Genomic DNA, 22665 nt, shown 5'->3' with positions numbered 1-22665 from the left:
AGAGACTTTTTTTTTAAGATTTTATTTATTTATTTGACAGACAAAGATTACAAGTAGGTGGAGAGGCAGGCAGAGAGAGGGGAAGGGAAGCAGGCTCCCTGCTGAGAAGAGAGCCCGATGCGGGGCTCAATCCCAGGACCCTGGGATCATGACCTGAGCCGAAGGCAGGGGCTTTAACCCACTGAGCCACCCAGGTGCCCCCCATAAGAGACTCTTAATCTCACAAAACAAACTGAGGGTTGCTGGGGGAGGGAGGTAAGGAGAGGGTGGTTGGGTTATGGACATTGGGGAGGGTATGTGCTATGGTGAGTGCTGTGAAGTGTATAAACCTGGCGATTCACAGACCTGTACCCCTGGGGCTAATAATACATTATATGTTAATAAAAAATAAAAAAATTTAATAAAAAAATCTTAGTTTCCACAAACAGAAAGGTCCCTACAATTTCTCTTAATGCCTCATCCCTATGCCTGTCCAGTTTTCTTTCTGCCTGAGATTCCCCTCCTCCAAGAGCTCTACTAAAGAAAGATATGGCTCATGTTGCCAACAAATTGGGAAGCCAGAGTTTTCTTCTTTTATCTCCATAACCCATGGGTAAAAGGAGAGCACCAGGAGATACCAGGGCTAATCCTAAGAGAATCTCAACTGCAACCAGAAGAGTGGATATAGATGAGCATAAAGTATGGTCACAGAGTTCTCAGCACAAGTTCAGGATTTCCAATTCTTTGCATTACCATACAGGAGATAATAACCAGTTCCAAACCCAATCCTATTTGCGGCAACTCTATTTCCATCATAAGGAAATCAAAACTGCCAGATGTGAGCAACAGGGATTTGCAAAGGTCAGTCTAGTCTAGTCCTCCATCATTAATGAGACTCACTACTCTCCCCTCTCTGTCCTTATGACTTTCACCAACTGGCTTTATCACTCTCTACCCTTGGTTGAAAGAGGAGATCCAAGTACAGGTTTGGGGGAAGAGATAAAGGGAATGGTGAGTTGAAGAATGAGCCAGTCCAGGAAAGCTGCTGAGCTAGACCCCCTCAGGGAGGTTGCAATAGTTACTATGATTGCAACAGATGAGCTGTGTCCTTTTTTCAAAACTCAGAAAGTTGATGTCCTCGCAGTTGGTCATACATGACAGTTTAGAATAATAGTACATACTCCGCCCTGAGGACATGAAAGAGAGAGAACACAATTGTAATGACTCCACTTCCTCCTATCCTGTTCCGAGGAATAACCTCTCCTCAGAGCTTCAAGAGCCATTTGCTAAGCCCAAATGAGCTACAAGGCTGAGTCTACTCATTCTTGACCAGAGAATGGACTGTATTTCCCCAACTGATAAGAGACGTCAACCTTTCCTTTACTCAATATTGTCTTGGGGAATAATGCATTTTTGCCATCCCCTCTACAGGACTGCCCCGTCTTCAGCCACCCACTCCCCCATGCACAGGTTGTTATCTCTCGGCCACTCTCTACCCCACGTTACCTTTTCTTGTAAGGAAGTAAAAATTCTCAACAGCACAGGACTGTTGGTCCTTTAGGGTGCAGGTCTTCATGGTGTCATAGCACAACCCAAGATGGTATTTTCCACATTTATAGCATGTGCTGGTAATCTCTGCCAGACACAGAAAGAGCTCTTTAAAGGATGGAGTCTGAAGATTCTCCAGGCCTGTGGGTTTCTCTATAGGAACTTACTATTGCCTGGTGGTTCCGAATCTTTCTTTGGCCATTGACTCCTACGATAATCTTGTGAACAATAACTTATACAGACATGAATCAATTGTTGCATATGATCTCAAAAGATCAGAGTTCCCAAGAAATTTATCTATGGGCCCTTTATTTTTTTTAAGGTTTTATTTATTTATTTGACAGTGAGAAAGAGATCACAAGTAGGCAGAGAGGCAGGCTCCCCGCTGAGCAGAGAGCCCTATTTGGGGCTCGATTCCAGGACCCTGGGATCATGACCTGAGCTGAAGGGAGAGGCTTAACCCACTGAGCCACCCAGGCTCTATGGGCCCATTATTTAACCTGATGATCTCATACAGTCAAATGAACAAAGAGATTTCAGCTTCCTTACTCTAAAAAATGGACTAAATTAGTCTAAGACGAGATATAACTCCTAAGATTATTGAGTAAGAATGGATTACAGCCCTCTCTGAAGTTTGAGAGGTTTTTCTCTTCAACATGTCACAAACGACCTGTTTACAAAGGATTGTAGACTAGTCATAGTTGTACCTCTCAGATGTTCCTCCAATTCACCTGGGGAAAAAAAAGAAAAGCCTTCTTTGTCATAACCTCATACACATCTGCCAAAGCCCGAAGAGCCAGCTGTGGAAATTTCCCCTTCCCCAGCCCATCTCTTAATCAACAACAGCTCTCCCTCTACCTCCAGGACTTACCCTTACTTGAGCAGACCAGAAAGACTATGCCCAGCAGAAACACAACAAACATCCTGGAACTTTTGTCATGTACAATTTCCTGTGGAAAGCAGTGGTTGATCTCCACCAGTGATCTGTCTTTGGACTATTCATCCAAATCACGTAATCATAAAATTTCAGGGACAGACAGTAACTCAATGTTCCCAGAACTAAGCCACCAACTTAAGTCTTACTACCCCAAAGGGATCTATTTTTTTTTTAAGATTACTTATTCATTTACTTGAGAGAGAGAGGGCATGAGCAAGGGGAAGGAGTGGAGGGAGAGGGAGAAACAGATTCACCACTGAGCAGAGAGCCTGATGAGGTCTGGGTTTGAGGACCCCAAGATCATGACTGGAGCCGAAGGCAGATGCTTAACCAACTGAGCTACCCAGGAGGCCACCCTGTCCCCACAAGGCATCTATTTAAAAATTCCCCTGAATGATAAGATCAATGGTACAATTTATATAATTTAAAATATAATATAGAATTATATAGAATATATTATGATATATAACACATAATATTGTTATATGTTATATATATATATAACATATAATATGTTATGTTATTATATTTGTGTTACTTTACATATTATTACATATAACATAATAATCTATATTATAATCTAGAAATAATATGTACCATACTCTAATATATATATTAATACTCTAATATATATTACTCTAATATATATTATAATATATACTCTTATATATTATATATATAATATACATACTCTAATATATATTATAATATACATGTATATAATTTCTAAGCCTTGTGCTTTGCAAGTAGAATCAAATTTCTCTCCTACATTTTAACCTTTCAGGTATTTCAAGACAGGATTTGGACATCTAGTTCTTTTTATCTCTCTTCACTAACCTGGTCACCTTCCTCAGAACAATTTCAGATTTGTCTCTATCCAATGGAGACTGAGACACCAGGAACAAAGCTCAGACTCCAGGTGTAGTCTGGATGTGGAGGTGGGAGCACTGGAGTATCCCTTTCGTGGTGGAAGAAGGGGAAACTTCAGGAAAAGGGTGAGGAAAAGGTGAAATTTGTCAGGTTTGCCCTCAGGTATTACCAATTAACTGACTGATACTCTCATAAATAATTTCTAGGGATATACCAAATGCCAGTATCCCAGGAAGAGAAGAGGTCAAGCAGCCAGGACACGACTCAATGGCCTCACAGAGGCTAAAGTCTAGTCAAAGACATCAAAAGGACACCAAGCACAGTTGGCTAGGAACATCAGGGTGAAGGACATTCAAATGTGACGAAGCTTTCCAAGAAGAAGGGGGGTTGAGCAGGACTTTGAGGGCTAGCAATGTGTTAGGTGGAAAAAGTAAGTAGGGACAGGCACCCAAAGAAACAGATATGTCAAGAGTACAGAGATGTCAAACAGCTGTCACACTGTGAGGAGAGTGGGTCATGTGGCTGCAGAAACACAAGTGAGCCAGAGACTCCAGCACAGAGACACAGCTTGGTGGACATGATGGCACGTGGGTGAAGAGAAGGGCTCAAGGGGACACTGCACTGGTCTTGCTGCTGAGACTCCTCATTTGTAGGATGAAATTTCTTGCTCACTACAGTGTAAGTTCAAGATGTCAGTGAAAAGAGCTCTTTTCCCAGAGTTGGGAAACCTATGAAAGTATGCGCTCCTCTGCACCAATACTGAATTCTGGAAAGGACGCTTCCCTCAATCCCAAACTTAAGTTTGTGACACATATGGGCTTGAATCCTGACTCTGCTGTTTGCCAACTTTGTGACTTTGGGTGAGTTCCTGATGTTGAGACTAACCGTCGTCTCTCATAGGATTAGTATTAGGGTTATATTCAAGTTTGTGAAAAAAAAGAAGCTCATATTTGTTAAGGCCCTGGAAACTATCAAGCACTAACTCTCTGTGCAGTGCTTACAGTTCCATGGGCCCTTTCGCTAGGGTGGGCGTCAGAAACTTCCATCATCAGGAGTCATATAGAAGAAGGACATCTGGTTAGGCAAGGCATAGGGTAGTGGCTAGATGTGTCATATAGAAGAAGGACATCTGGTTAGGCAAGGCATAGGGTAGTGGCTAGCTGTGGTTCTGGCATTTGAGGGGCAAGAGCCTGGCTGTGAGGGGGGGGTACCAGGAGCATCCAGTCCACTTTCAATAAGATGGACATTTGGCTTTGGGTATTCAAAAAGATGGGAAGTTAGTAACCAACTCTTCTAGAATGGACCTTGAAGATAGAAAGTCAGATTCAGAACTAGCTCTAATTTGCCTTGCACAAGTGAGCAGCTAGGAACAAGCTGAGTACTGACTCACTGGACTGGGTGAGAATTGGGTCCATTCTTACAGCTTAGGGTATGCTCCGTATGCTGATGACATGCAGTTTTACAAGTCTGTCTCAGACCCCTACTCTGACTTCCAGACTCCCGTCTACAAATCTCCTTCCACTTCGGAAGGCTCAAGTACCATAATTTCAGGCTGCCTCAAAATGAAATCATAATCCTTCTGGTTCACTACATCTGCTCCTATTTCAGTGTTTAGGGGGTTCAATAAACCTGGGAAGAATTTCTTATAGATCCCTGTGCCTCAGCCTCAAAGAGAATCTAACAGGAAGTCTTATCCATTCTACTTACTAACTTCTCACATGGGTTTATTTTTCTCTGTCCCACTGCCACTACTCTAATCCAATCTGTCTTCATCTCTCACCCGGTCCAAGGCAATTTTCTTTTCTTTGCCTGTCTGCTTCTATTCTTGCCCAATTATAGTCAATTCTCTATAAGGGGGTCAGACAGCGCTTTTACAGGTCCTGGATGCCGCACGCCTACTCAAAACCCTCCAGTGACTTTTCATCACTCTTTGAAGAAAATCCAAAGCTCCTCCCACGGCCTGGAAAGTCTTCCCCATTCTGAGCAAAGCCCATTCTCCCTCTTATTTCCTACCACATTCCCCTTGCTCACTCAAATGTCACCGCCTCAGTCCTGGTAAATCTTTTTTTTTTTTTTTTTTTGAGATTTTATTTATTTACTTTAGAGAGAGAAAGAGAGAGAGCGTGCACGTGCACAAGCCAGGGGAGAAGTAGAAGGAAGAGGAGAAGCAGTCTCCCCACTGAGCAGGGAGCCCACTGGCCACACTGGGCTTGATCCCAGGACTCTGAGATCATAACCTGATCCAAAGGCAGATGCTTAACCGACCAAGCCACCCAGGCGCCCCTTAGTCCTGTTACATCTTTAGAAAATGTCAACATCCCTCTCCATCCTTTTCCTTGCTTTACTTTTTAATAATGATTCTCACTACCTGGCCTTTCATACCTCTTTGGTCACTTTTTTGATTCCTTGACTAGAATAAAGCAAGGACTTTTACCACTGTACCCCAGCATCTGGAGGCTTGGAAAGTAGGAAACAGCCCCAAAATATTTGTGGAACATCCACTCTTGCATCCTTCAGGCGATTCTCACAGAGCAGCCAGGTTAATCAGATTGATTTCTTTATAGTAAGGAGCTGAAAACAAGGCTCTTTCTTTCTTTCTTTCTTTTTAAGATTTTATCTATTTATTTGACACAGCAAGAGAGGGAACACAAGCAGGGGGAGTAGGAGAGCGAGAAGCAGGCTCCCCGCTGAGCAGGGAGCCCGATGCAGGGCTTGATCCCAGGATCCCAGGATCATGACCTGAGCTGGAAGCAGATGCTTAACCACTGAGCCATCATGCAACCCCCAAATTATAACCTCTTCAAATCTATAAATCTCTTCATTTCTTTTAGATTTAAAAATATCTACCTTTTGCACTTTTTACTTCTCTTAGGTCAATATTTCATTATTTATGCTTCTATTCTTCAACTTTGTTTAGTAGAGATGGTGCACCATGGGCCCTGAGCATCACAGTGTCTTCCTTTTGGGTATGCCAAGATACAAGGCCTTGGCCATACTTTTCTCAGGCCATTGCTCAAGGTTGTGTTCACAGAGAAAAATGTTAAAGATTGAGGTAACATCTTCCCCAGGACAAAGAGCAGGCTTGCTTCCACTTAGCATATAAGCGGTTGATTCCTCAAGCTCAGTGTTCCCCAGCTGTGACAAAAACCCACAGCTTTTACCTGGGCATCTACCTGGGCCTCTGCTATACTGACTGCCCTGTGGGCCTCAGGGACCCGAGCAACATGGCGCTCTGGCTTCTGCTCTCACCATGAGAATAAAGTCCTTTGTCTCAACATCTTGCTCCCAGGAGAATAGGGGGAAAAAGCTGCAGAAAAAAAAAAAGTAAACATGTAGCCTACAAAAATCCCATTTTTATGATCACAGTATAAAACTATAAGCTTTTGAATCGGCACACAGACTAAAACTGGAAAAGTCCTTTGTCTCTGACCCAGGAGTTTTGTTTCTCCTCCCAGCTTCTCTAAAACAAGAACAAACCAGCTTGTTAGCTTGCAAGTAGGGTAAAATCCCAGACCCTTCACTGTTCTTGACAGCCTGGGAGATGAGGATGAGATCGTGACAGGGACATGGCTTTCTGGAAGATGAAGGACAAGGCCACCCACAGGATTCGGTTAAAAGAAAGAGAAGATGTCTTGGAGTCCAGCAGCAGGTGCTCTCACCCCAAGTAAGGGGAGGTAAGGGAACCCCCCTTCTCCCAGCCGTTTGTATTACTTTTCTATTGCTGCATAACAAACTACCACTCCCAGCAGCTAAAACAAGCACAGATTTATGATCTCAGTTTCTGTAGGTCACAAGTGTGGGCACATGCAGAGGGATTCTCTGCTCAGGGTCTCACCAGGCTAAAATCAAGGTATGTGGTTCTCATCTGAAGCCAACAGCCAGTGAAGAGCTCAATCTGTCAGCCACCACATGAGCGAGCTTGGAAGGGGGTCCTCCCCAAGTAGAGCCAGGAGATGACTACAGCCTGGCCAACACTTCATTATGTCTGAGAAAGACTCTGAAGCCAAGGACCCCGCCAAGCCACACCGATTCCTAACCGAAAACCTTCAAATAATACATTTTGTTGTTCTAAGCCCCTAAGGTTTGGGAATTTGGCTATGGGGCAATAGGTAATGAATATATTAGCATGTACGGGGACAAAGGGAGAGGACTCCAGAGACTCGGAATTATGTAGGAGTGAGAGAGGCAGGTCTAAAGCGAGACAAGGTGCCAAAGAGGGAAAAGCCTCCCACTGCTCCAGCATCCCCTGCAGACTAGCTTCTCTTCCTCCCTGCGTGCACCACACTCCTGACCAGAGAGAAGAGAGCAAAATCTCCTTGCAAGGGCGCGTGTGCACGGACATGTGCGCGCATGCGCGCACGCATGTGTGTGTGTGTGTTAAACAACATGGTCTTTTTCCCATAGGGGAAAAAAAACACCTGAATTCAAATGGCAGGATTTGGGAAAAACTTGCAGTGGGGCCCAAACAAGGCAGCTGTGCTGGAAGTTGTTGCAGCTAGCGGTGGTCCACTCTCCACCTCTGAGCCCACCACACTAATGGCCTCTTTGAGCTCCGGGCACTGGGAGTGATGACTGTCCGTTGGAGCTTCTGGCAACAAAGAAGCAACAGCCACGGGGAGATACTCCTTGAAGATTTGGATTTGTCACCTCCTTGACACGGCTCTAGCCCTTCTGAAAAGCAGCTCCTGACCTGCTCCAGAGGGCTCATGAAAACTGAAGCCCCATCCAAGGGAGCCTCGTGATGTATTTGCTGGCCTGATACTCACATGGGGGAGTGAGTCAACTCAGACTCAATGACTTGGTAGGTGGGCAGGGCCCCAAAGGCCTCACTCATCAAACGCAATGGTACATTCCGGAGACATGGGAGATATTTTCTCCTCAACTGTGGCTGACCTTTGTATTTTCTTCGTAGTGATTTTTAAGAATCAGAAGACTTACATTTTGATGAAGTTAAATTTATAATCTTTTTCTTCTGTAATTTGTGCTTCCAGGTTCTGTTATAGAAATCTTTGCCTACCTGCATGTTGCAAATATTTTCTCCAATGTTTTCTTTTAGTAGATTTATCATCTTAATTTGTACATCAGTCTAAGATCCATCTGAAGTTATATTTAGTTTAATTTCTGTACAGTGTAAAGGAAAAGTTACATCTTTGGCCATATGGATATCTAGTTGTTCCAGCACAGTTTGTTGGAAAGACTACTACTATAATAATTCACCATTAAGAGGATTTTTATAGATACTCTTTATCTAATTTAAAAGTTCTCTTCTACTGTTATCTGATGATAATTTTATTATAAATTGATATTCCATTTTATCATCATAGTTTTGTTTTTCTTCTTCTACGAATGTGGACAATTAAATTGATTCCTTCCTCTAATGTTAAACAACTCTTGTATTCCTGAAGTAAATCTACCTGATCGAAGTAGATTATTCTTTTTGCATATTATTGAATTAAGTTTGGTAATGTTTGTTTTGGAATTTTGCATCAGGGTTTGAGAGATCAGTCTGAAAAAATTTTCTAACATTCTTATCATGTCAAGGTTATCTTGGACCCATAACACTGTTAGGTTTTTTTCCCTTGATGTTTGAGAGGAGTCACTGGTAAAGACATCGGGGACTACAATTTCCTTAGCAACAGAGTTATAATCATGGATCCAATTTCATCAGTAATAATATTTCTTCTTTTGACAGTTTTCACAATTTTTAAAAAAAATGTTGTGTTTTGTGAAATTGCTTAACTTGTCATTATAGATAGATTGTTATACTATCCTCTTTATTTTCTTTCCAATGTCTGCTGGAAAGGTAGTGATGTATACCTTCTTTATTCCGTTACTCTTTTTTTAGTTTTTTGCATTTGCCTTTTTACAAATCTTGCTTTAAAATTGATTATTCATTTATTTTAGTTGAAGTAGAGTTGACATGCAAATGTTGCATTAGTTTCTGGTGCACAGGGTAGTGATTTGACAGGTTTTGATACATAAAGCCAGGTTCACCACGGGTGTAGCAGTGACCACCTGTCACCATACAGCTATTACCATACCATTGACCAGCCTGTGCTGTGCACTAGATCCTGTGACTTATATTCATTCTGTGACTGGAAGAATGCACCTCCCACTTCCCTTCATCCATTTTGCCCACCTCTATTCGTGATATGCTTACGTTTTGTTTTCTCTTCATTTTTATTCATTAAGAATGCAGTTTTCAAGGAAACACATTTAGAATTTGTTAATTTTGTCTTTTGAATATCTACCTCCGCTCTTCTCTTTCTTTTCTTACATTTTTGCCAGGTTTGATATGCTCTCCTTTGTCTAGCTCCTTGAGGTAAATATTTAGATCGTTAGTGTTCTATATTATTTCTTTACTACTATATCCATTTTAAGACTATAAACTTTCCTTTTAGTCCTGTTTTAGCTGCTTCCCACAGTATGAATGCCACACGTTCATGAACACTCACTTCAAATTATTTCTAGTTTCCATTATAATTTCTTCTTTAATCCACCAGTAATTTAAAGGTTCTTTTTGTTCCAAACAGGAGGGAAATTTTCTAGTTTTATTTTTGTAATTGATGCATTTCTTAATTCCACAATGGTCAAAGAACACATCCTGAATTATTTCAATCTTTTCTGAATTTTTACATCTTGATTTATCATCCAATTTTGGTAAACATTCAATGTGTACTTATAAAGAATATGTACTCTGCCTTTGTTAGATGCACTATTCTGTATATATCAACTGGTTCAAGTTTTACCACCAAGATAACCTATATCCTTACTGATTTTTATATGATTGTTCTATTGGCTAGTGAGAAACATGTAATAAAATCTCTCCTAATGAGATACCTCATAATGAGATGAGAAATAATATCTAACTCCCTTATTATTCCTGCCATTCTTTGGTTTTCTACATTCTGATGCCATGTTGTTAGGTGTACAAATACTTTAAATTATGATATCTTCCTGGTAGGTTAACTTCCTTCTCATTATGAAAAGTCTCCTTTCATCTCCAGTAAGGTTTCTCACCTGAAAGTAAATTTTTTGGATATTTGTGTAACTACGCCAGGTTTCTTTTTCTGAGTCAGGATTTTCATGGTATGACTTTTTTTTTTTTAAGATTTTATTTATTTATTTGAGAGAGAGACCGTGAGAGAGAGCATGAGCGAGGAGAAGGTCAGAGAGAGAAGCAGACTCCCCGTGGAGCTGGGAGCCCGATGTGGGACCCGATCCTGGGACTCCAGGATGATGACCTGAGCCGAAGGCAGTCGTCCAACCAAATGAGCCACCCAGGCGTCCCCATGGTATGACTTTTTTTAATCTTTTACTTTCAGCCCTCCTCAATCTTCTTGTTTTTGATAGAGCTCATAAGTAGCACAGGGTTGGGTTTTTGAAAATACCATCTGACAATCTTGGACTATTAATTAGAATATCTAATCTTTTTGTATTTAATTCAGTTACTGATATATATAGAAGACTTTACTTAGCACCTTTTTTCCCCCCCTATTTGAACTGTTTTAGATTCTTCTAAAATTTTTTCCTGGACTTTATTTTTTTTATTTTTTTTATTTGTCAGAGAGAGAGAGAGAGGGAGAGAGAGCAAGCACAGGCAGACAGAATGGCAGGCAGAGGCAAAGGGAGAAGCAGGCTCCCTGATGAGCAAGGAGCCTGATGTGGGACTCGATCCCAGGACGCTGGGATCATGACCTGAGCCGAAGGCAGCTGCTTAACCAACTGAGCCACCCAGGCATCCCATTTTTCCTGGACTTCTTTTGGATTTCTCAAAAATATTTATTATTTCATTGTACTTATTTATTAGCTATATTTTTTATTTAAACTCTTCTCTAAATTGTTACCTTGATATTACTGCTTACATCTTTAACTTATTACAGAAAACTGCCAATTATCACCTTTCCCACTTCACCAGTAATACTAGGACCTTAGCACACATTCATGTAGGCCTACCTGGCTTTTGTTTTGTTGTTGTAATTACTGAAACACTACACAGCCAAGGAATAATCAGTGAGACTGGAAGATATGCCAAGAGTAACTTCCAAAACTGAAATGTAAAAAGAGAAAAAAAAATGAAAAAGATAGAACAGAATAATCCAGACTGTGAGGCAAATAGAAAGGGTATAACATACATAGTGGGAATATTGGAGGAAAAGAAAGAGATAAAGGAATGGCAGAAATATTGCAAGTAATGACTGAGAATTTTCCAAAATTAATGAGAAACACCAAACCACATATTCAGGAAGATTAGAGAGCACCATGCAGGATTTTAAGAGATAGTAATAAGAGACAGCTGCTCCATGGGCCACAATTCTCAGCGCTTCTTCCCTGCCGCCCACACGGCATTCCCCCAGCCTTGGAGATGCTCAAAGCACAGCAGAAGGGGGCTGTACAAAGGGTATCCCAGAACTCGGCTCTCATGGTGGCCACCGTGATCATCACAGAGATAAAGGGGCATTATAGACGTCTAAATGGATCAATTTTCCAGGAAGACGTAACAATCCTTACTGTGCATGTGCCTTGCTACAGAGCATCACACAGCAAAAACTGATAGAACTGCAAGGGGAAATAGATGAATCCTCCATTATCATTGTAGATTTCAGCACCCCTTTATCCTTAATGGGCAATCCAGTAGGCAGAAATTCAGGACACAGCTTAGTGACTAGCACCAATCCACACTTAGATCTAACTGACATTTACAGAATATCTTATCCAACAGACAGAATGCACATTCTTCTCAAGCTTGCATGAACCATTCACCAAATAGACATATTCTGGGCCACAGTACCTCACTACACATATTTAAAAGAATACAAGTCTATACAGTGTATGCTCTCAGATCTCAATGAAATTAAACTAGAAATCAGTAACAGAAAGATAGCTAGAAAAAACAATCCCCAAACACTCGGCGATTCAATAACATACTTCTAACTTCCTTATGGGTCGAAGAAGAAGTCTCAAGAGAAATTTAAAATATTTTGAACTAAATGAATTCAATTCAAATGCCCGTCAACAAATGGATAAACAAGTTGTGGTATGTCCATAGAATAAATATGTCCAGGCAATATAAAGAGATAAACCATTGACTCAATAATGTGGATAAATCACTCAAACAATATGCTGACTGAAAGAAGTCAAACCAAAAAAAATCACTTGCTGTATGATCTCAATTTATAAAATTCTAGGACATGCAAACTGATCCAAAAGTACCAGAGAGCAGCTTAGTGGTTGCCTGCAGATGCTAGGAGGAGAGATGGAGATGGGAGAGAGGAATTACAAAAGAAACTATGAAGGGTCACATGGAAATCTCTAGACCTGATGAATATGTTCACGGACTTGATTTGGGTGATGGTTTCACAGGCATGAACATGCCAAATATTATCAAACTGCACACTTTAAATAAGAGCAGTTTTTTTTTTTATATCAATGATACCATAATAAAGCTATTACGAAGAAAAATATTTTAAAATAAAACGTAATGTATTTTAAAATCATCGAGGGTCCCATGGACATTTTATACTCCAGGTATGTTACAAATTAAAAATATTTTTTTTAAAAAATTGAACTAAAAAAAAAATTTTTTTTTAAATTGAAGGGGAAGTGTTTTGTCCTCAGACAAATGAACCCATCTTTAGCACTTCTGTGACATTTTAGATATGATTTATACCAGAAATATAGAAAGCATAGAACATCGTGGGGGCACCAGGCTGGCTCAACTGGTGGAGCATGCGACACTTAATCTTGGAGTTATGAGTTCCAGTCCCACATTGGGTAGAGCCTACATAACATAAAATTAAAAAAAATTTTTTTAAATATGAAATAGTGTGATTTCTGGACTCAACATTAATGTCATGAAGATAGAAATGACTTTCAAAAGATTTCTGGGGTATTTCCAGATGATCATGGATTTCTCCTTTCAAGTAAATTGACACAGAATTTTGTATTTCAATTCCATCTGGCAGAGCTTTTCCCACAGCACTTGAACATTTTCAAGGGGAAAAAAGGGGAGATATTGGTCAAAGAGCACAAACTTACAGTTAGAAGATGAGCAAGTTCTAGCAATGTAACGCACAGCATTGTGATTACATTACTTGAAAGTGGCTAAGGGAGTAGATGTTAAATGTCCTCACCACTAAAAAGAGATGGCGATGATGTGTGACACAATAGAGTCATTAGCTAAGGCCACCATACTAGTTAGCTAACTACCACCATTGGGTTGTATCCTATTGCAATATCTAAGTGTATCAAATCAACATAGTATAGACCTTAAAGTTATCCCAAGCTAATGTTAATTATATCTGAATAAAGTTGAGGGAAAAACATACATTTGCAAGGATACTGGCCTCTACCTTCTTCATTTATATTGGCAGTTTAGCCAAGAAAGCTTTGATTTTTTTCAGTAGCTCCTTAGCAATAAGTTCAGGACCTTACATGCAAACATATATCACATTCAGATGGTTAAGTATCTTTGGAATGAGCCACGCCATGAATAAAGCCCTCTTTTTCAAAATGTTCCAGGGTAGGTTTGCTTTTTCTTGAAAAAATAAACAAATAAATAAAAGTTATTTATCAAAATCGGTACTAAAGTTTGCCCTGTCAAAAGCCAGAGAACTTCTGTGTGATAGAGGAGATTTTCTTATTTTCCAAAAAAGTATTTTTTATTTTTTAAAAGATTTTATTTGTTTATTTGGCAGACAGAGAGCCCAATGCTGGGCTCAATCCCAGGACCCTGAGATCATGACCTGAGCCAAAGGCAGAGGCCTAACCCACTGAGCCACCCAGACGCCCCTCCACAAAAATATTTTTAAAATGTGATGATTTAGAAACTTACTTTGGATAAAGTTGATGACTCTTTCGGCTGATGACAGAATTTCTTTCAGAGTTGTTTGAATAGTCTGTTGTCTGTTGTGCATGTCTGTCCTAAAAATCGAGTGAGGAGATTCACTTCTCAAAGAAGTAGGAAAACCAAATGGTCACCAAGCATTGTAGGAGTTCCATCTGTGAGAAGGGAAGAGAAGCTTTTGTTTCAAAGTTCTGCATGATGGGGCGCCTGGGTGGCTCAGTGGATTAAGCCTCTTCTTTCGGGTCAGGTCATGATCTCGGGGTCCTTGGATTAAGTCCCGCATTGGGCTCTCTGTTCAGCAGGGAGTCTGCTTCCCCCTCTCTCTCTGCCTGCCTCTCTGCCTACTTATGATCTCTGTCAAATAGATAAATAAATAAGATCTTTAAAAAAAAAAAAAGTCCTGCATGATAAAACCACCTTTTTACCATTGCCAAAAAGTCACTGATTTTTGCAGTTTCCCAAAGTGACTCATGATGTAAGAATTCTTTGACAGCTTCAGCATGCACAGGGCAAGCAAAACCAAAAGGAAAAGGCAAACTGGCAACACTGAAAAAGGTTCCTTTAGTTTCATCCATTGTAAAATGAAGGAGTATGGCAAATGTGCCAATTCCTCACATGACTGCTTCAAATTTTTAAAGAAATATCAAGTATCCTATTTGAGAAGGAAAATGTGGTATGGATTTTTTTTCCTTTGTTGCAGTCCACAAATCAGTGCCAACATGGTTCACTAAAGTTTATCCAATATAAGTGGAGCTTCTTTTCATCCAACAAGCTGGTAAGAAAATGTATGGAAGCCCCAAGCAAACGGTTTTGTAAAATGGCATAGCTCCATTTAGAAATGTGCCAATTCTTTTTTTTTTTTTAAGATTTTTTTATTTACTCATTGGGGAAAGAGAGAGTAGGCATGGGGGTAGGGGGCAGAGGGAGAGGGAAAAGCAGACTCTCCACTGGTCAGGGAGCCCGATGCAGGGTTTGAACCCAGGACCCCGAGATAATGACCCCAGCCAAAGGCAGATGCCCAACCTACTGAGACACCCATGTGCCCCAGAAACATGCTAACTTTTTCTTTTCTTTTCTTTTTTAAAAGATTTTATTTATTTGACAGAGAGATCACAAGTAGGGAGAGAGACAGGCAGAGAGAGAGGGGGGAAGCAGGCTCCCTGCCGAGCAGGGAGCCCGATGTGGGGCTCGATCCCAGGACCCTGAGATCATGACCTGAGTCGAAGGCAGAGGCTTAACCCACTGAGCCACCCAGGCACCCCCGTGCTAAGTTTTTCAAACTGAGCTTTCTTATTGGGAGAAAATCCTAATTTTCTGGACAGACAGAAGTAAGATGCACTTTCATTTTGTCTGGCTTCACACTTGCATTCATGAGAATATTTACACACACACACACACACACACACACACACACCACTGTGGCCTTTGTGTTCTAGTAAGTTCAAAAATGCAAATGAAAACAACTAATTGCTGTTCTTTCACTTCTATTAGTAATAGCCTTGGGTACTGCTAACATTTTGCAGTTTGTTGCCAACATTAAATATGGAAGGAAATGATAATTCTCCTTTAGACTGTAGGAGCCAAGAGCAGGCCACCCCAAGATGGGATACTTTGGCATGAAGATTATTTTGAGTCAAAAAGCAATCCATCAGTGGCTCCTGGGTGGCTCAGTTAACTTCTGCCTTTGGCTCAGTTTATGATCTCAGGGTTCTGGGACCATCGAGCCCTGTCTCAGGCTCCCTGCTCGGTGGGGAGTCTGCTTATGCTTCTCCTTCTGCTCCTCCCCCCAATTCTGCTCTCTCTCAAAGAAATAAATAAAATCTAAATTTAGAAAAGCAATAAATTACAAGCCAGCAGATTCAGGAAAAGTTCTTTACCTACCCCTCAACTGCCTAAAAAAATTTAGATGCAGGACCTGCTCTAGGAAGAGAGCTATCAGTGTAGATAAAATTACAGTATGATAAGAACTAGGTATGGTAGATGGGGAGGAACCTAGCCCTCTATATCCCACTGTTTCTGAGTAGCCCAGCAAACCTCTGTTTACCAAATATTTACTCTTTATTTTTTATGTTCCAGTAAATTGCATTCCTTTCCTCTGAAGTCCCAGACCCCTACCCTCTTCTCCTTAGTTTGGGTGGACATATATACCTCATTTTGCCTGCTTGTCTTTGGGATTTCCATGTCTGAGTGTATTCCCCATATGTATGCTATTAAATTTGATTTTTCTCCTGTTTATATGTTTCATGTCAGTTTGATTCTTAGTTGGGCCAAAAGGACCTTGAAAGGGACAGAAATTCTTGCTCCCTGACAAGAGGTTAATGAAAAATATTAAAATTTTCTATCAAGGTTCATAGAACCCATGAAACTAAGAGGACACTAGACCCCATATTAATAAATTTTGTTCAGGAATGAAGGTAAGGTACTAACAAAAATCTCTTACTCACATGTATAAGATCAGTCCATAAACTGTTCTGAAAGGGTTTTTTTTTTTGAAACTTTTCATTAAGCATTGGGACTTTTCATCTAAAGCATTAGATTATCAGCAATATTGTGAATGAAGTCAGAATTTTAGTGACATTGATCTATACTCGAACCACATCTGGGCTTCTTGATAGACCCTGTACCACCAGGGTGTTGTGAGGGCTCCATGAAATGATCTAAGTAGAAGTGGCTAGCCTCGTGTATAGCACATAGAAAGCACTCGATAAATGTTGGTGTTGTTCTTCTTTCCTTTACCTCTTTTCCCACCAGCAATTGGATATGTGAGGGTGATTTCCCTGGGACCCGCAAACAGGCTCCTCTCCACCAGATTTTTGAAACAATCATTATCTCACACTCTAGTCTCCATACACACTCTGGAAAGCCACTGCTTGGGAGCCCAGGAACAAAGTAGCCAGCTTCTGACTCTGTGCCAAGGTCCATGTCCCCAAAAAAAAGGGCGGAATTTAGAAGCACAAGTTAAGAGGTTGCTCATCTGTGGTATCATCAAGATCTCAGTTACCCACCCTGAAGCCAAGAGAGACCATGAATATGAGGACACAATGTTCTGCTTTCTCCTCCTCAGAGCAGGGCAAATGGCATCTATGCTGAGCAGGTGGCTGTCTTGTCACAGAGTGCCTTAATTTGGGACTCTGTATCAGTGGGAGAGTGGAGAGTGGTATCATGTGAGGTTTATCCTTCATCCATTCCCTCCTTCGTTGAGCCGTCATGGTTCAGCACATCATGATGTGCCAAGCAAACTGCTAGGTCAGGAGAACAGAACTTAGTACCCATCCTCATTATTCACATTATGAAACCTTAGAATGTTGAAGTTGTGGGACCATAAGAATGGTTGAAGTCTAACATCACAGATAAATGGCTCGCTAAAGATGCCATGAATTACACAGTAATCCACCAAAGGTCTCCAGACTCCTAGGGAAATCCTCTGTCCATTGTACCACACTGCTCCTAGTGGGTTCTAATAGTTATTCTTCCCTATGTCATGCTAAATGAAGAAAGAAATTGTTTTCAAGAGAAAATCTGACAGATGAGGTACTGGGAGAAGATGAGGAGGATCCCAGTGTTTGGGCAGAATTGCAAAATTTCACAATTCTAACTGGAAAGAATCTAGTAGAAAAGAGATTCAAAACTCAGGGGGCCTTTCAGAAAGCATCTGCCAAGGAAGAAGAGTAGACACTGAAAATCAACTGCAGCTTAACCTAGAATGTACTTCCTTGCTTCCTTGGCTATGATGTTAGAGTCATTCTCTTTAAATAGATAAAGCAGAGGAAATGGGTGGCAAATAAAATGCTCTGATAGCCTTGTAAACCCAAGCACCAAAGGCTCAGGGTTTTGCCTTCTTGATAAGCCTTTGGAAAGTCCTGAAAAATGCCATCCGGTTTCTAAGATGCTCTCTATGGAACCAATTCCCTGTCTAAGGCGTTTGGCCCTCTTCTTAGGCAAAGATGGGCTCCATCATATTGAGTGGTCATAGAAAAAGAACACTATAAATTCTGTGCCATTTGTACTAAGTCCTATGTCATCCAGTCTTCACCTGATGTCTAAAAATATCAGACTTGATTTTTTTTTTAAAGATTTTATTTATTTGACAGAGAGAGGCACAGCGGGAGAGTCGACAGAAGCAATGGGAGAGGGAGATGGAGAAGCAGGCTTCCTGCTGAGCAGGGAGCCCGATGCAGGGCTTGATCCCAGGACCCTGGGATCATGACCTGAGCCGAAGGCAGATGCTTAATGACTGAGCCACCCAGGTGCCCCTTGATATGTTTTAATGAACAGATTGTTCCTACAAGAAAGAACATGCCATTAAATTAGCTCTGTATGGAAGATTCCTAATATTTCTAGCCAAGGTGCTACCAGCTCACAGGCAGGTTTAGGAACCCGAGAATGCCAAGACTGGCTATGGTTTCCCACCGCTTTACCTGTGGTGAACCTTAACTGAGTTAACTTTCTTAGAGTCATAACTAAATCATAGAAAAACCAGCTGGTTCACAACTTGGTAAAGATCGTGTTGTGTGATAATCCTAAGGGGGACTTCATAGTCCTACAGAATATACAGTTTCTGGCTGCGGAGAACAGATTTCTGCTAAGGTGAAGGGGTCCTGGGCTGAGAATCAGAAGTTCTAGGTTGAAGGCCCAGCTTGATCATAGATTATACACCTTTTTATCCCTTTCACTCTGCTGTTTCTCCCCCAAAGGGTAAGGAGCTACATGAACTTTCCTGACTTATACATTGTTCTACTTTCACACATGGGACTGTGCCTGGCACACAACAGTTCCCAGTAAATGTTTGCTGAATGTATGAACAAATCTCCAAGAGGCAGGGTGCCTGGGGGGCTTAGTCAGTTAAGCATCTGCCTTGGGCTCAAGTGTCATGATGCTGGGTTCCTGGGATCGAGCCCCACATCAGGCTCCCTGCTCAGCAGTAAGTCTTCTTCTCCCTCTTCCTTTCTCTCTGTGGTCTCTCTCTCTCTCTCTCTCTCAAATAAATAAATAAAATCTTAAAAGAAAAATCTCCAAGAGGTATTGAATCAAGGTGGTGTCAAGTGCGGCCTCCACTCACTATGTAATCATGGGTAAGATGTCAGATCTCACCAAGCCTGTTTTCTCCTCTGTAAAATTAGGATAAGAATGATAACATCATAACTATAATTACTAGGAGAAAGATTTTATTAAAAAAAAAGTTAACTTAGGGGCGCCTGGGTGGCTCAGTGGGTTAAGCCTCTGCCTTCGGCTCAGATCATGATCTTAGGGTCCTGGGATCAAGCCCTGCATCAGGCTGCCTGCTCAACAGAGAGCCTGCTTCCCTCTCTCTCTCTCCCTACTTGTGATCTCTCTCTCTCTCTCTGTGTCAAATAAATAAAATCTTTAAAAAAAAAAAAAAGTCAACTTATAAGCCAGAAAAAAAAGTTAGCTTGCTGTAAACCCCCACATTTACTAATTATCATTATACTTGCTATGGGGTACAGAGAAAATAAACTTGAGCTTCCAGAGGAAGCCTTGGTTGATTGGTTGCCTTTGGGCATGAATAATCCTTGCCCTATCGTGCAGGTTTTGTCCCTCTAGCCTGAAGAGCCGTTCTTGTGGTTCCTGGCTTCTTCCTTTGCAAGGGACTTCTGGCTCAGGATGGACAAACACTTCTTGATGGTTTTCTTCCTTTTCTGCTTCCTTGTAGGTGAGTCACAGACCTGAGAAGTGGACTCCAGAGACAGGCTACAGGGAGGCCCTGGAAAATCTCCATGTACTGTAGGTACCCATGGAGGGCTGAGATTTGACCGTATTTATAAGGGAGGAAAAGCCATTCTTCAGAATGCTCCTTCTGTCTTACAGGCCACCTTTTCTGACCTTCTCAACATTCTGTCCTTCCTCACCAGGGGCTCTGTGCGCACCTTCCTCACCAGCCTCTGTGGCTGCCCCTTTCTCCATTCTGTCTCTATCACTCCCCATAATTCAAAATCCTAGCAAGATTTTCCTGAGGATATCCTTTCATTCATAAATCTGTATCCCATTTGCTGACAGAGCTGGTCGGTGTGTAATGGATAATTTTGTAGTTTGTTTTAGTGCCAGTGGCTTTTGATACCCTTATCAGGGACTTTATATGAAAACAAATGATTATAGGAAAGGAAATACTGGATGCTCTAGAATCAGAATTTTTTTTTAAATGCTTCAGCTGCTGTCTTAAATTCTCTGTACCTTTGATTGCTTATCTGAGAAATGGGGAAATACTTACAAAGCTTTTGTAATGATTAAATCAGATACAAAGTGAGAGAACATGGCCCAAATGAGATGCTCAATAAAGGCTACTTTCCTTTTGCATTTGGGCTTTTTGCTTGTTTCTTTTATTAACCTGTATTTCAATTAGCTCACCCCACCATACCATGTCACTAACTAGTCATAATTCATGAGGACTTTACATAGATTCAGTTTGAAGATTACGGAGTATATTCCCTAACAATATCTAAGCAGCAAATGTTAGCAATGCTAGCTTGGGTAAAATATTTTATTTTATATTTTATTTCTTTATTTTTATTGTGTTATGTTAGTCATCATTAGTTTTTGATGTAGTGTTCCAAGATTCATTGTTTGCGTATAACACCCAGTGCTCCATGCGATCTGTGCCTTCCTTAATTTGGGTAAAATATTTTAAAGCACTCACCCTCATTATTATACTCCTGTCTGCCTACAGTGCTGTCAGGTAGGCTATGCCATCATTAATAGAACCATTTTAAAGTTGGAAAAAAACAACGCCATGGAGGCAAAATCATTGCTCTAAGTTACCTCAGTTAGAAGGGCTGAAATAGGGACCAGAAGAATCCTTTTCTTCTCACAATGGCATTTCTCTTGGATATGAAGTTGGTAAGAGCTCCCAACTCTTTACTACATGCTCTTTTCCCCACCACCAGCTCTTCATCCACCCCCTGTGCCCCACCCCCAGCTCCCACAATCCGGTCTAGATAATTCCATGTCCTTCCCAAGTTCCTCTGGTCTCACTCACAGCAGCTCTCCACTCTCCAGCAGCGACAGCACTGAAGTGCATGACGTGCCACCTTCGCACACGGACAGATCGCTGTAGAAGAGGCTTTGGTTTCTGTGTTGCTCAGAAGCATGAGTCATGCATGACTTTAACGATCTTCCAGGGTGAGTTAGGGGGTCGGGGAGGTACTGTGAGATTCTTGGACATTCTTAGGAGAGTCAGCAATTTCCTATCTCAACTCAGGCTAATCCAGGAGAGGAACCGAAGAGAAGAATGCCCCTGAGCTCAAGTCGCTGTGCATGCAGACAGAAGTGGATGGGGGAAGATGAGATAGGAGGAAGAAGAGGGGGGGTTCTTTGTTCCCAGTAAAACTAACCTAACAGATCTGAACTCTGAAGATACTAAAGCACTAGTTGCTAATCTTCTACCAGGAATAGGAATGAAGCAGCTACAGAGAATTGATGGTTGTTAGGGACCTCAGGCAAACAACCAGGAAGGGGGCCAGTGATTTCTATGTCTTCCTGCCTCTGTTCTTTCGGTATGTAGAAGCTGTGAAGCCATCCCTTAACCTACCCTGATGCCTAATTAAATTTTCAGACAGGACTAGTGCCAGGTTTGACCTGTTTTTACAGAACTTAGATCACTGCATTATTTTCTATGTTCTTTCTTATTACAGATAACATTCTGCAGTTATCATATATGGTGTGTCAGAAATTCTGCAGAGACTTGACCTTTGATTTCAACAATCGGACTTACATTCATAAGTGTTGCAAGCAAAATTTTTGTAACCTCAAAATCTAAAATATTCACCCTCCAGAGGTCTCACTTTAGAATGATGTCAACATTTCTCCCCTTTCATGCTCCGTGCGCCCTTGCTTTCCTGCCTTATCCATCCTCGATGTACTGCAGGTCTCTTCCCTTCAGTGTCATCTTTCCTGATGCTTCCAGCTTGGTTTCTACCTTAGTCAGAGGATAATGATCCAGAACAACAGATTTCTCCCATGACAGGGAATGGCATTACCATACTCCAAGAAGCCTGTCCCAAGAGTCTCCGTATAGCAGAATTTAAAACATGACTGTTCCCAAACCTTATGATTAGCTTAAATTAGTTGAGGCAGACTAGAAACACTTCAGCTGAAAGTTCACAAATATTTGGATCTAAAATTCCCATTTGTTGCTTACTATAATTAAGCAGAAATAGTGGCAAAATGGATGGTGGACAGCTGAGATTTTCCTCTATGGACACATTATTTTCCCAAGTGGACAGTGTTCACTTCAAACTCACTTATGATTTTCTTGGCCTTTGCAGAGTGCATCCATTTACAGTGTCAGTACAAATCAGAAAATAAGGACATTCCTGCCTCTGTGATAGTCACAGCTCACACATGGCCACTTGTAGGTCTGTCAAGATGTACGCTCAAGATACATCACAACTCTCCCTTCTTCTCCTTCCTCTCCTAATCTTTCCCTGTTCCTTTCCTCTTTTGCTATCCACTTCCACTATCACCTCCCCAG

The 22665-nt window shown here is 41.2% G+C and overlaps 2 protein-coding genes across 3 annotated transcripts; one reads left to right on the top strand and one right to left on the bottom strand.

The window, feature by feature from the left end:
- Window positions 1–468: 468 nt before the first annotated feature.
- LOC111153956 (prostate and testis expressed 2) lies at window positions 469–14264 on the bottom strand. 2 transcript variants are annotated; one of them, XM_022513305.1, is made up of 4 exons: window positions 14169–14264; window positions 2235–2258; window positions 1486–1614; window positions 469–1166 (listed from the first exon to the last, which is right to left on the bottom strand). In XM_022513305.1, the coding sequence occupies exons 1-4, from the start codon at window positions 14248–14250 to the stop codon at window positions 1030–1032; spliced, it is 372 nt and encodes a 123-aa protein (XP_022369013.1). In that variant the 5' UTR covers window positions 14251–14264; the 3' UTR covers window positions 469–1029. The 2 variants fall into 2 exon arrangements, with proteins under 2 accessions (XP_022369013.1, XP_022369014.1); XM_022513306.1 differs by lacking the exon at window positions 14169–14264 and adding an exon at window positions 2399–2450.
- A 5538-nt stretch (window positions 14265–19802) lies between these two features.
- LOC111153693 (prostate and testis expressed 3) lies at window positions 19803–21951 on the top strand. The gene is made up of 3 exons (XM_022512845.1): window positions 19803–19851; window positions 21192–21314; window positions 21827–21951. The coding sequence occupies exons 1-3, from the start codon at window positions 19803–19805 to the stop codon at window positions 21949–21951; spliced, it is 297 nt and encodes a 98-aa protein (XP_022368553.1).
- Window positions 21952–22665: the final 714 nt, after the last annotated feature.

The sequence above is a fragment of the Enhydra lutris genome, unplaced genomic scaffold (assembly GCF_002288905.1).
Source record: "Enhydra lutris kenyoni isolate GAN:26980312 unplaced genomic scaffold, ASM228890v2 scaffoldscaffold34, whole genome shotgun sequence".
Taxonomy (NCBI): domain Eukaryota; kingdom Metazoa; phylum Chordata; class Mammalia; order Carnivora; family Mustelidae; genus Enhydra; species Enhydra lutris.
The sequence above is the reverse complement of the archived record's forward strand: the minus strand, read 5'-3'. Positions and strand labels throughout refer to the sequence as shown.